General features: G+C 33.8%; 1 protein-coding gene across 2 annotated transcripts; it reads right to left on the reverse strand.

The window, feature by feature from the left end:
- Positions 1-7909: 7909 nt before the first annotated feature.
- Positions 7910-9869, reverse strand: LOC128527128 (membrane-spanning 4-domains subfamily A member 12-like). Of its 2 annotated transcripts, XR_008360842.1 has the most exons (7): positions 9821-9869; positions 9431-9495; positions 9222-9329; positions 9083-9139; positions 8718-8870; positions 8201-8323; positions 7910-8064 (listed from the first exon to the last, which is right to left on the reverse strand). XR_008360842.1 is itself a non-coding variant. In XM_053499436.1 (6 exons), the coding sequence occupies exons 2-6, from the start codon at positions 9470-9472 to the stop codon at positions 8228-8230; spliced, it is 456 nt and encodes a 151-aa protein (XP_053355411.1). In that variant the 5' UTR covers positions 9473-9495; positions 9821-9869; the 3' UTR covers positions 7910-8227. The 2 variants fall into 2 exon arrangements, 1 of the variants encoding a protein (XP_053355411.1); XM_053499436.1 differs by having other exon boundaries at positions 7910-8323.
- Positions 9870-13564: the final 3695 nt, after the last annotated feature.

The following is a 13564-nucleotide window of genomic DNA, read 5'->3' on the forward strand; positions in this document are numbered from 1 at the left end:
GATTTTAACGATGAACCCCGCTGGGCTTGTCCCTGTAGTTTCATGATGAGCGGAGCTAAGAGCATAGCAAAACTCTGGTTGCCAGTGGTCACTATACTGATGGTGTTAAGGCTCTTTCAGACTTTACATGACTTGACGTATTGCCAGACGTCCTTGCGAATGGAGGGCCACCAGACTTTGTCTACTAGCCTCTCCCTGTGTCCGCCTGATGGGTTTTTGTGGTAGTAGCCGTGAACCTCTTGATTAAAGATTGTAGGACCACCAGTTAGAATCTTTCTCCTCGCTTCTCTGGAGCTTTATGACATAATGCCCCCTGGAGGTGTTGAAAGGTGACCCTTTGGCTTGGTGTCTTCCTAGGGTCCTCTAAAGTGGCTATCTGGCTGTCCTCCTCTTGGGCTTTTGATATCTTACCCAGGTCACTGACGAGGTCGAATAGAATCTTGGTGGTGTGTCGTGGAGGGTAAAGATGAAAGGAAGATGGTTGGGGCTGAGCAATGGAGAGTCCAGCTAAGTGTAGTGTAGAAGTCCATTCTGTGGCTGTTTTCTTTAACTCCTTGTTGTGCTGAGCCCCCAACTTCTGCCAGTAGTCTTTCACTTCCATGCAGTCTTTTTCTACCCTCAATCCCAGCTTTACTAGCTGTTCAATGGAGCTTACCGTGCCTCTGAGACAGGGTTTATGTTGTTAAGCATCCAGCTCATCAGCTCCTCCTCGGAGATGTCAGGTCTCCATTTTAGGCAGAGGGCCTTGTAGTCATAGGCGAAGTCTACTACAATTAGTAATTAATTGCTATTAGATGAATTCAATTGTTAGATTAGGTTAAGTATTATACCACCTTTGTATTTTTTGTTTCTTTAGTTTAAAGGTGTTTAGTTAGGGTGCCGTATGTGCTGAAGATTTCAGTTTTATTTTCATATTTCTTTTCTGTTAATTTAGGGATTAGTTACTGTATAAGGATTGTTTGTTTTGTTTTTTGTTTTTTTGCTTTGAGTGACACTCATACTTTTTTCCTTAAATTACACACTTCACATGAGTAAAATATTTTTGAAACGCACTCCTGTTTAATTCATCATTCTTGGTCTGTTTCACAACCGGTCACAATTGTCTCACCAAAATGTTATGTTTTTTTATCCTACAGTATTTAATATCAAGCACATAACAGGGATAAAAAGTACACAAAATGTCTTAATGATAAGTGGCTCATGCTACATACATTTAAACAGTTTATTCATACAGATGTACCTGTTTTACATGGAAAGTTACAGGGCTGGTTACAGGGCTGTCACTAAATTATTTACCCTGACAAAATACCCATATAAGAATAATTATTAAAAAAAAAATAAAAAAAAATATATATATATATATATATATATATATATATATATATATATAGCTGGGATATTACCTGATCGTTAATCATAATTTTGGTTGTTATTTAAATGATTAAAATCCTGTTTTTTAAATTATTGATTAGCTACATACTGTAACTGTGCAACTGTTAAACATTAGCCCATACTTAAGATTTTATTTTTTTGTTTTAAACCCCATACATTCTGTCTGGGTTTAATCACCCAAATATTAACACCATGCTCACTAGTTCACACAACTACAATCATTAAAAAGAAAAGAAGGAAGAATAAAACTAGATTCTTTATTTACTTGCACTTCGGCTGGCACTGAACCAAAATATATTGTCTTACATTTCTGGAAATTTCGTTGTTCTACATAATATTTATGTTGTTTTATCAGGCTTTTTTATTTGTTACTCGTTCGCACTTCGGCCGGGTTGTAGAAAGTGCTAGTGTTCTAAGTTGTCATGTAACAGCTCACTATAGAAGATGTAATTTGTGAAGCTAAAACTGTTTTAGACATTAAAGCAAGGTGAGTTGAAGCTTGATGGTAGAGAAGGCATCTACGCAGGGCACTAGCAGGAGGAAATGCTGCAAAGCCCCCTCTTCCTGACATTGCTGCAACATCTGTGGAAAATTAAGCATTTAACATCTGTGATGCTGATGTTATCAAAGACATTCTTCACACCTAAGATGTTTTGGTAGGTGTAATGTCTGCGGTCACCGCACTTCTCAAGAAAATGTATGACCAGTTTTTGTCATGGAAAGTGGTGGTGTGTGAGCTTTAGCAGAGATAAAGAGGTAAGAACGTAAAGAGTCTTTTTATTACTTAATAAAACAAAACATAAAACAAAGGAAGTTGGCTCTCTCTGGAGCACGTCTTTAACAAAAACATTAATCAAATAATAACTAACACAGATTAGGTGCTTAAACAGACTTGGATACTAAACAGACAAGACGACTAAACAAATCGAACAGACTTGGGGACTAAACACACAAGGGACTAAACATACCAGACAGACTTGGCTAAGCCTACTAGCTGTTACGCATACTAGCTGCTAAGCTGAATGGTAGCTAAACAGAGTAGTTGCTAAACAGACTATTTGCCTAAGATTCAAGAGACTAACAGACTAGGTACACAGCAGACGAGATATGAAACTAAGAAAAAAACAGGTTAGTAGCTAAACAGACTAAGATCTAAACAGACCAGGAGACTAAACAGACTAGGAGCTAAGCAAGTTAGTAGTTCAATGGTTAGCAGTAAAACAGACTAGTAACTAAACATACAACAGAGAAATCACACAAGAGGCTAATCACACATGAGGTTACACATACAAAAGGCTAATCATCCTAGAGGCTAGGGGTCAGGGGTAGCTCAGTGGTTAAAGCACTGGACAAAGCACTGGACTACTGGACTACGGTTCGGAAGATCCCAGGTTCAAACCCCACAACCACCGAGTTGCCACTGTTGGGCCCTTGAGCAAGGCCCTTAACCCTCAACTGCTCAGGTGTATAATGAGATAAAAATGTAAGTCGCTCTGGATAAGAGCGTCTGCCAAATGCCTAAATGTAAATGTAAATGTCTAAACCCACTAGGGGCTAACCATGCTAGAGGCTACACTTGCACTAGGAGACACAAAGACAAGGAGACATACAGACAGCAACAGTAACTAAACAAACTAGGGTATTACACAGACAAGAATACTGACAGACGAAGAGACACACAGACAAAGAGACAAACTAACAACACCTACTTAACAGACCAGATGTTAAACTTAACTAAATTGCTGCATAAAACAAATGCCAACTAATACAAGATAAGATAAGATAAGACAAGACAAATGCCCACTTGACATACTGTAACCAATGCTCGACCCAGTTTCCCAGAACAAACAGCTATTTATACAGGAACCAATGATCATTCTGGGAAACTGAGTCCAAAAAACTACACAAACCACACACACAGTTTTCAGGACAGTCTCAAGACAAAAGACCATGCTATGTATTCTGCTGATTTGGTTATGACTATTTAGAGCCAGTACAAAACATCTTAGCTTATCAGTAATTACCTTATGAAGTCAGAACCTGTTAATTGGAGTAGGATCATACTATTAGAACATGGTTAATTATCGCACTGATTTACAGAGTTTGATGCCAATAATGGTTTGACTTTTGGAAGTAGATGTTTCCTGTTTGGTTTTGTGATTGGGGAATGTTTATCACTGGCAATGCAATAGTTGGCAATGAATCAAAATATATAGTCGGATAATAAATTAATTTACATAAATTATATGATATATTTACATAAATTATATGTTGGTAAACATATAAATGCAAATAAGCGCCCTCCCCCACCTTAAGTTACAGGGCTGTCAGTGAACGATTCACCCTGACAAAGAGCCATATAAGAACAATTAAAAAAAAAAGCAATTAACTGGGATATTACCTGATCATTTATCATATCAAATGATTAGGTAATATTTGTTGTTACTTAAATTACAATTGTGATTTTGTAGCTACGAAACTGTTAAATTACTAGTTAAAAATTAGCCCATACTTGAGAATCTATTCTTTATTTTATTCTCCATAATATTCTGTTTGTATATTATTTATTAGGGCATTCCTCAAGTGAAATAGATTTGACTGATAGACATACAGTACGCACTGATTTAATTGAGCTTGAGCTTTCTGCCACACTGTGGACCCTGAGATGAGCATCAAGATCAGTGCTCTGATCTCGGATAGCAGGACACCTTTTTACTGATATTAGGACATTCTTGATACAGTCAGGTGTTTATGTGTCCGACGACATGATCAGACAACATTGTCGTCCTCATTACCTAATTCCATCAACTAAAACATCAACTGTATTGAAATGGACCACGACTATACATTAAACTGATATAGAATAAAATTTATTTTTTATTTGTATATTTCTGTACTTCAATGCATTGAAGAAATGCTTTTAGATGATGATGAATGGTCTGCTAAACAGATTTAAAAAAAGCATTCGACCCGCAACTGAAAATCGATTAGCACCATTAGAAGGTCTATAAAGAAACTTGGATGTTGTTGCAGCACCCCTTAGTCCACTGGGGTTTAACATCCAGCTTAATGAGAAAACATTTGTCACACTCAAGGGCCCTGATAATGATTCCCTCTTATAACATTATAATCTATCATTTTCCAACTTGGCCAGTGTTTCAGTTTTATTGTCAATATATCCCACACGGAAAAAACCTATATAAAACATATATGTTTTAATATAGGTTTGATATAGGTTTTTAATATATGTGACATATATAAAATTGGCCGTTTTCCTATATTATATGTACGTATATGTACATATATGCGTACATATATGCGTGCGTGCATATATGCGTGCATATATGTACCTATAAACATATATGTGACATATATAAAATTGGCCGTTTTCCTATATTATATGTACATATATGTGTACATATATACGTGCATATATATGCACCTATATTTTTACCTAGATATTAGTAAAATTATTAAAATCCATAGCTGTTAGACAACATAAATAAAAGCCCAAAATGTAGAAATTTAATTTTTTTATTTTTTTAAGAACAATCAAATAGTAAAAGAACAAAAATAAGACAAAAAAACTCAGGAAGAAAACATATATATATTTTGAGGACCTTCTCAGCTTCGTGAGCTTTGAATTGATAGATGTGCCTGTCTGCCCTCGGGTGGCTGCCGGCCACTTCTTCAATGTAGCATCTAGAAAAGACAAAAATAATAAGACAGTATAATAATAATAAATGGTTATTTATTAAAACGTTTATAAACATCTGTAAACTCCATAAGGCATTAGCTTAGCCACCGGGAAATATCATGTTTGTGCTACATACAGAAAGGCAGCATGTTAGCATGATTTACCTAAACTATGTAAATGGCATTGAAAGCCAATGTGTCACACAAGCTGACAAGAGCTAGCTGAAGTGAGGAAAATATTTACTAATATTAGTTTAATATTATCAGAATAAGAGTTATATAAGACTTAGTAACTTACCCAGTGTGTCCTCCTGGATTCTCTCTTCAAAATGCTCCCGTTCGTCGTCAGGGCCACACAGTCTTCTTCTGAGGTAAATGTAAACTCCTCCCACTTTCCAGAACATTCTGAAGAGTTTCCTTGTCCGGGGGCGTGGCCTAGTATGTAAATTAGCCGGACTGATTTCCGTGTGATTGGCGTGTGGGCGTGTCCTGCCTCGGGTCATTAGCAGATAATGCAACAGAAATTCTAAAATGTGTTTTTTATTTAGTTAGTTCTTAGTTATTGCCTTGATAATAGAAAATATGAGCGCATCATGTATGACAGTTGCCAAAGTGAGATATGAGCTAAAATGACCAGATCCTGCCATGAGCTATATAGGAGACATATCTTGTATGTACATATAGGGCTTATATGTGGATATAAAGAAGCAATACAGGAGACCTGTATGGCCTGTATATGCACATATATGCACCTCAATTTTGCCTATATGCAGCATATATATTATTATATATATGCATGTATACTGCATATAGGCTTCATATATGCGCATATATCCCCATATAGGTGAGAATAAATGCGCATATATACTGCATATAGGCCTTCATATATGCGCATATATCCTCATATAGGTCAGGATATATGTGCATATATACTGCATATAGGTGAAGATATATGCGCATATATCCTCATATAGGTCAGGATATATGTGCATATATACTGCATATAGGTGAGGATATATGCGCATATATCCCCATATAGGTGAGAATAAATGCGCATATATACTGCATATAGGCCTTCATATATGCGCATATATCCTCATATAGGTCAGGATATATGTGCATATATACTGCATATAGGTGAAGATATATGCGCATATATCCTCATATAGGTCAGGATATATGTGCATATATACTGCATATAGGTGAGGATATATGCGCATATATCCTCATATAGGTCAGGATATATGTGCATATATACTGCATATAGGTGAGGATATATGCGCATATATCCTCATATAGGTCAGGATATATGTGCATATATACTGCATATAGGTTTCATATATGCGCATATATCCTCATATAGGTTCTTTCCATGTGGGATACCCCTGTATAATATCGGCAAAAAAATATATCAACATATCTAAATTTACAGTGTATATATATATATATTTTTATATATATACACTGTAAATTTACACTATTATTATTTATAGTTTTGAAATCCTAGTATTGTTGTAGGAAGTAGAAAATAAATCACTAAACAAAAACAAAGAAATTTGCAATGGACCCCAAACTTTTGAACAGTAATGTATGTATTTGAACAAAAGTACTATTTTACCAGTCTGGTAGATTTTGTAGTAACAGTCACACTTGTTCATTTAGACCGCCGTTGCTTCTTTAAGACCTGAGGTATGCACACACATTTGTATGGATCCCACAGTTTGCAGGAAGTGTGAAGTTGTGCAATCTTTTAGTGACTCATTAGATTCTAATACAAAAGTCTACTTTCCACATGTTAACTGTATAATACTTGTGGCAGATGCATTGTTTGTGAGCCTGTTTACTAATTAGATCAATTCAGCTCTTTGTTTATGATCTTGTTACATGTCATTTGCACAAGATTGAGTTTAGACTTTATGTCTTGTCAAATTTGGCAAATAGATGTTTAACTAAAATGGTAATGTGTGTATTGTTTCTTTGTTTATAATTTGGTGTCATTAGATGCATTAAACTGAATTAAAGTACCATTTGATTAAACGGTAAATATAGTTTAAAAAAATGACTGTAACATATTAATTCTATGCAGTATGAATTAAATTCAGTTAAAATATTTAGTAAATGTAGCACATTTGTTTGTTAAATAATAGTATAAGTTTCAGTTTCTTCTACCTTGCATTTCAATTATATCTACTCAATTATTTTACTCATTTTCACTTGGGGTAACCATTGCATAAACTTCTGATTTTCATTACATTTACTCAATTTTGTACATCATTGTAGTAAATAAAGTTATTCAGGTCTACTTCATTTTTTTTTTACTGACTTGTACTCAATTCATAAAGTATATTTTACATGAGTTTGCAACTTTTATATTTACTCAATATTTTTAAGTGTAAAAATGTTTCACCAAAAAAAAAAATTAGTACAGCACAGTTTTATATTTTAGAGTGTGTACAGCTAGGGTTTTTTAAAGATCTCATCTTTTAAATTTTAGATTCTGTTTTACTTATTTGCATATATTTTTGAAATAATGTCTCTATATTTTATTATTTATTTGCATTTCCTAATTTATTTAGATTTCTATTAATAATTTTGATTTTAAAGGTCACAAGCGCCCATATAAGCATTATCGTACTGTGTATGACTGTGTGTGTGACAAATAAAATTTTAATTTAATGAGATTTGATTTGAGTAGGCATGCAGTATCATCCAGGACCATAACCACCCCGCAACCAGACTTTTTATATATGCCACAATCAAGTTTAATATTCAAGTAATAAAAATGTATTTATTATTATTTTTAATCAGAAAAATACCTCATAATATCGTAAGAAAATCATAGAAAAAGAAAAGATCACATTAAAATTCATATATTTTTTTTACTTCATGTCATATGTTTTAGCATAAATATAAAGAAGGTCTAAACATGCTTTAAGGTGAGCTGGATGGCTAAAGGGATGATCCTCACTTGAATTGCTAAAGGGATGAACCAAGAATTGTGTTAGGGGAAAAATCAAGTTCAAAATTGCTGTCCAGGCTTAACAATTCAATTCCATAATTCCTTAACAAAAGTAGAAATAAACAAAAGGTATAAAATCAATAATAATAGTACTTCCAAAACAGTAAGGGGAAAGATGGATCATTTGGATTTCCAAATCCGTATAAATGTCCAGATGGACATGCAGACTTCGAGTAGAGAAAAAACCAGGAGTGCTCCAGAGTTTCCACTACCATTCTAAATAAATAAATAAATAAATAAATAATTATAAAATTGTTCACTTTACAATGTGTACAAATGAGGCTGGTTTTGGGAAAAATGTCTTAGTAAGCGTTTCCTAAGCGTTGCTAGAAAACACCTGCTTGAATTATATGAAAAAACATGAATTTATTTGTTTTTTGGGTTGGTGATTCTGCTACGAGCTTGTGCTGTATTTTTATTATTCCCTTTGAAAGTTAGAGACTGCAGATCTTTCTGTCACACAGGGGCTATTGCTATTAAAAAAGTCAAAAGATAGGACAGTCCAAAATTTTATATAAAAACATTTATGCATAATGTATTATATTTTACAATGCTAACATGCTGGCACAACTTATTTTAATAAATAAACAACCAACAGTTAAATACAAACCTGAAAGGGGTTAAAATCACGTATTGAAAGCTTTTTCAGCTCATTTAACAGTTTGGGATCTTGTACAACATTGTACAGATCAGCAGAGAACAGACCAGTGGCTGCAATCCCACCCCCGGTGCTGATCAGGTTCATAATCATCGAGACTTTTTTCTAACAAGACAAGAAACAGAGCTGTATTCATGACTATTATAATGCTTCTCTTAATTTACCTCTAATCACTTTAAATTTATATTGAATCATTAATAAAATTTATTTTTTTCTTCAAATAATTGTAGAGTGTTACTGCTCTCAAGAATTATTTGCAATATTTATGTTTCTCATATCTGAAATAATAATTATTAAAAAAAAAACTGTTTACCCACCAAACAACTCTGCCAACGACCTCCAGGAACGGCTGACAGGATACCGGAGGAGATAAACTGATCAAAACAAAAAATTAAGAGTATTAAGTATTGAAATCAGTTGAAATTAAAACAAGAAAAAAAAAAAAAAGAAACATACACTGATAGATCCCCAATATATAACACCGCTGGAGTCAGACACACTGTGACTATTTCTATTGGCAAAACCAAACATGAACATTACGGCTCCAGTGATGGCCTGGACAATCTGTAGAAATAAAAAGAATAAAGAAAAGGAAATTGGCCTTAGCTTAGATTTAAAGATACTGCTCAAGAGTAAAAAATTAAGTTCATATGAAAATAAATTACCCCCAGGATTTTTTGATCAGCGTTCAAACAACATGGAAGCATTTTCACTGATAGTCGCTGTAATCCTGCAAAGATCAGACTCATATTAATCAGACATGCAATAATTACTGAAGCTGCAACTCTTATTGTTGTCATTCCAGTAAAATACATATATAGAATAAACACACATAATGAAATAACAATAATAATAATAATAATAATAATGTTATTGTTTTTGTTATTACATAGTACATTTATGTGTAGCAAATGATACACAAGACAAGGTGTAAAACAATACACCAAAAAACATGATAATAGAAATGCAAAAAAGTATGAAAGGATATATATATTTTTTTCCCAAAATGATTCTATTGCAAAAGTCATTTGGCTTAATAAAAGAAGCTTTTTTACCTCCCTTTGCTTTTAGCAATGCAGTCACTTCACCGTCTCTTCATTAAATGATTTTGATTCACAATCATCTGTCAAATATATATATATATGCCATGCATCCTTTGTTCCAGAATTTCCACTGAAGTAGTATTTCCATCTCAGGAACAAGGCAAGGCAAGAAAAAATGATCAGTATTTAAGTGTTTCTTGATTAAAAGGTCCGGATTTTCAAGTCCTGGCACTGCCACACTATTGGTAGATAGAATGAAATACATTTAACATTAAAGACACTGTGATTATATACTTTTTTTACTAGAAGATTTTCATTTTGAGCAACTCACTTCATTGTATTTAAAAGTACAATATTTTACTTTCTTCTCCACAACAGCATAAGACCACCGTTGTTTTTTCTTAGTGAAAAAAAAAAAAAATCAAGCTGAAAAAAAACCAACAACACAAAATTGTCTATTTTTTCTGATATGCTTTGACTTTTATTGGTTGTACCTATTACAGTACTGTCGATTATTCTCCAAATAGGGCCCATGTAGGTGTAGAATTTCATACCAACCCACACCTGATTCTATCTGGTTAAGCCACACCTGATTACATCTGTTTAATTAGTAGTTGTTGGCTTTCAATAGAAAGGTGTGGCGTCTGCTTGGTTGGAATGAAAACCTGCACACCCATGGGTCCTTTCTGGAGAAAAGTGAACACCATTGACCTATTTACTATCTGCATAAGAAGACACAAACAGTAAAAGTAAACAGAGGAACAGTAAACATCATTATGTTCCTGACAGCCTGAAAGAGGGAGAAAAAGCAATGAGCACTTTATAAAACAAGTCCCAAGATAAATTCCACATCTTCTGGTGGAATTTATTTTTATTATTATTATTATTTGATACATTTACTATACTGTACATGCTTGGTGAAGTTGGAAAGTAACAAATGGCTTGTAGACATTTATGTTTAATAGCAAATGAAGGAGCATTTTCACACACACAGTGTGATAACAACTCACAGGACTGGGACTAAATAAGAGAATAAGAAAACCACTTAGTGAGTCCAATAAGAAAGAACAATTTTCTTTCTCATTGGACTTGAGAAAAGAGAATTGAGTGCTCTGATTATTCCAGCTTGAACCTGTTCCAGAGTGAAAAGCATGTCAGGGTCAGAAGCGATGCATCCATCATGTATACTGACTTGTGCAATAATCATTTTCTCTTGGTCTCTTTTTTCTTTAAAAAAAAACAAAGGTAACTTGTCATGTTACCAAGTTACTGTATAACAAAGTGAACTTATGAACCTATTCTTTCTGAAGATGCAATAAAACTTAGCTATAGCTTTACCTCTAAGTGTCAGCAGTGTAGATTCTCAATTTTTTTTTTACAAATTTTTATGTGAATAAGTGTATTAATCTAATCTTGTGATTTGCAGATCACAAGATTCAGAATCAATGAGAATCAAGAATTCGACAGGACAGTGGTATAGGTTTAGAATGTGTTTGTCATTTTGTCTTCTGTACCCTGTACAGTAGATGAATTAATATATTTCTTAGAACTAAAAAACAGATGACATCTTAAAAAATATCTGCACAGCTGTTTAAATATGATATTTAAAGCCAGAAATAATTGCTTTTATTTTTCTGCTTTGTTATACATGCACACACACCCACACACACACACACACACACACACATATGTACATAAGGCATTTACTTGGAAAAACCTTCACCTATGTATTTTGGCAATAAGCCATGAAGCAAGGCAGAACACAAACACAAGAGAGAGTGGAGACTGATGTTAGCGAAAGTGAAGCATTGTGGGAGCTGCAGGTCTTGGCATGGGACTGGAACTTGGTGCTGTGGCAGCAGAAGCACAGTGACAGGAAAAAAGCAATATATAAAGTTAGCCGGCTTACAGTGAATATTCATGATGAATTGAGTACTTGCCATAAGCTGTTTAGTAAAACTCAGATTAATGTGTTTATTGTTAAAGTGGATGTGATAGAAAATTGGTAATAACACAGAAACTGTGTGAAAGACCATTTTGATTTAAATGTGACATAAATCAAAGTTACACTTTTTTCAACTTCAAAACAAAGTAGGTTTTGAAAAAAAAAACAATAGCAACAAATCATACTGTAGGTTTGAGTTTCTGTGTAGGACAAGTCGGAGAGTCATTTCGTTTTACAATTAAGTCCCACTTGTTCAGAAATGTGCAGAAGATTAGAAGGTTAGAATTAGCATGAAGAATTTTTGCAAAGACTAAACAAAGTGGCAGCAATAAAAGAGAACAACTTTGAAGTGTTAACCGTAAGGGGAAACTAGAACACAAGAAGTGTACAGAGGTTAGAATGTGATAGATTTATGGGACCATTGTTAAATAAATAAATATATTTCCTCATATTCTAGTTCTTGTTCTTCTTGTTTTTCTTGTTGTTTTTCAGTACCGTCTTCCTCTCCTTCTTCTTCTGCTTCTTACTATTATTATCACTTGTTTAAACCAAAAGGTTATGATTCATTATTTGGAAGGTTTGTGTGGGGGTGATTTTCATTTAAATAAAATGAAACAAAAATAACAAACTATGTGGTTACATAATGGAGTAAGCAATGTTGGGGAAAGTTCTGGGATGCCTCTTGTTTCCAAAGTTAAAATTCATTATATTGTAAACTAATATTAATTACAATAAGGACAAAAAAAAACAAGTGGAATAAAAAGTTGAAAGAAGAAGAAAATGTATATATATATATATAAACACAACTTTGTGTACTAAATAAGATTCTATAATTCATTGTATAATTGGAGGGTTGCATCAGAAAAAAAAAAAAAAAAAAAAAAATATATATATATATATATATAAATAAATATATATATATATATATATATATATATATATATATATATATATATATATATTTTTTTTTCTGATGCAACCCTCCAATTATATACATGCTTCAGGACTGGGGGTGCACTGGTTTTTGCTGCTTTTGTCACATTGTCACATGAATACAAGAGAATAAGCTTCACTGGCAGTTATATGTGAACACACCGTAAGATGAGGTGGTATGTGTCAGATCATGAGCAGTTCCATTCCTTCCCCAAACTCCTCTCTTTCCATTATTTTGAAACATTTAAATATTTAAATTCAATGGGCCACAGGCAGAACCACACACAGTTGTTTTAGAGGTAATGCTGTATTATTTGGCTGGGGTAATATTATTGATTTTGTTTTGAGTATTCCTTGCGAAAGCTTACAGTTTTTTTTATCTGATTGTATTTAAATTTAAATGAAGCTACTCACAGCGGCACTCACTTTTACTTTCCAATAGTCAGCTATCCCATTAGATATCCTATTGTACTGTGTTGTCTGGGGTACTATTATTGGTTTTTCATTGCCTATGAATGGCTGGAATGTGCCTGTGAATATGCCTTTAGCCACATTGTACTGTAGTGCATTAGTGCACAGGTACAGGACAGAAGGTTAATTCCAACTCCAATATACAGCAATAGGCAGCGAAAATAACAATAAAGTGGAACCTCGGATTGAGAGTAACGCAGTTTGCAAATGTTCCGCAAGACGAGCAAAGATTTTTAATAAAATTTGACTTGAAAAACGAGTTTTGTCTTGGTTACTGAGTATCATGTATCACACATGCGCATCTTGTTTTGACGACGAGCGTCACACACACACACGCACAGCGCATGCTCGTAATCCAAGCTTCCACTGTAACTTTGTTGTTTCCGAATATTTATGAACTTGGCTTT

Source organism: Clarias gariepinus, chromosome 6 (assembly GCF_024256425.1).
Source record: "Clarias gariepinus isolate MV-2021 ecotype Netherlands chromosome 6, CGAR_prim_01v2, whole genome shotgun sequence".
Taxonomy (NCBI): Eukaryota; Metazoa; Chordata; class Actinopteri; order Siluriformes; family Clariidae; genus Clarias; species Clarias gariepinus.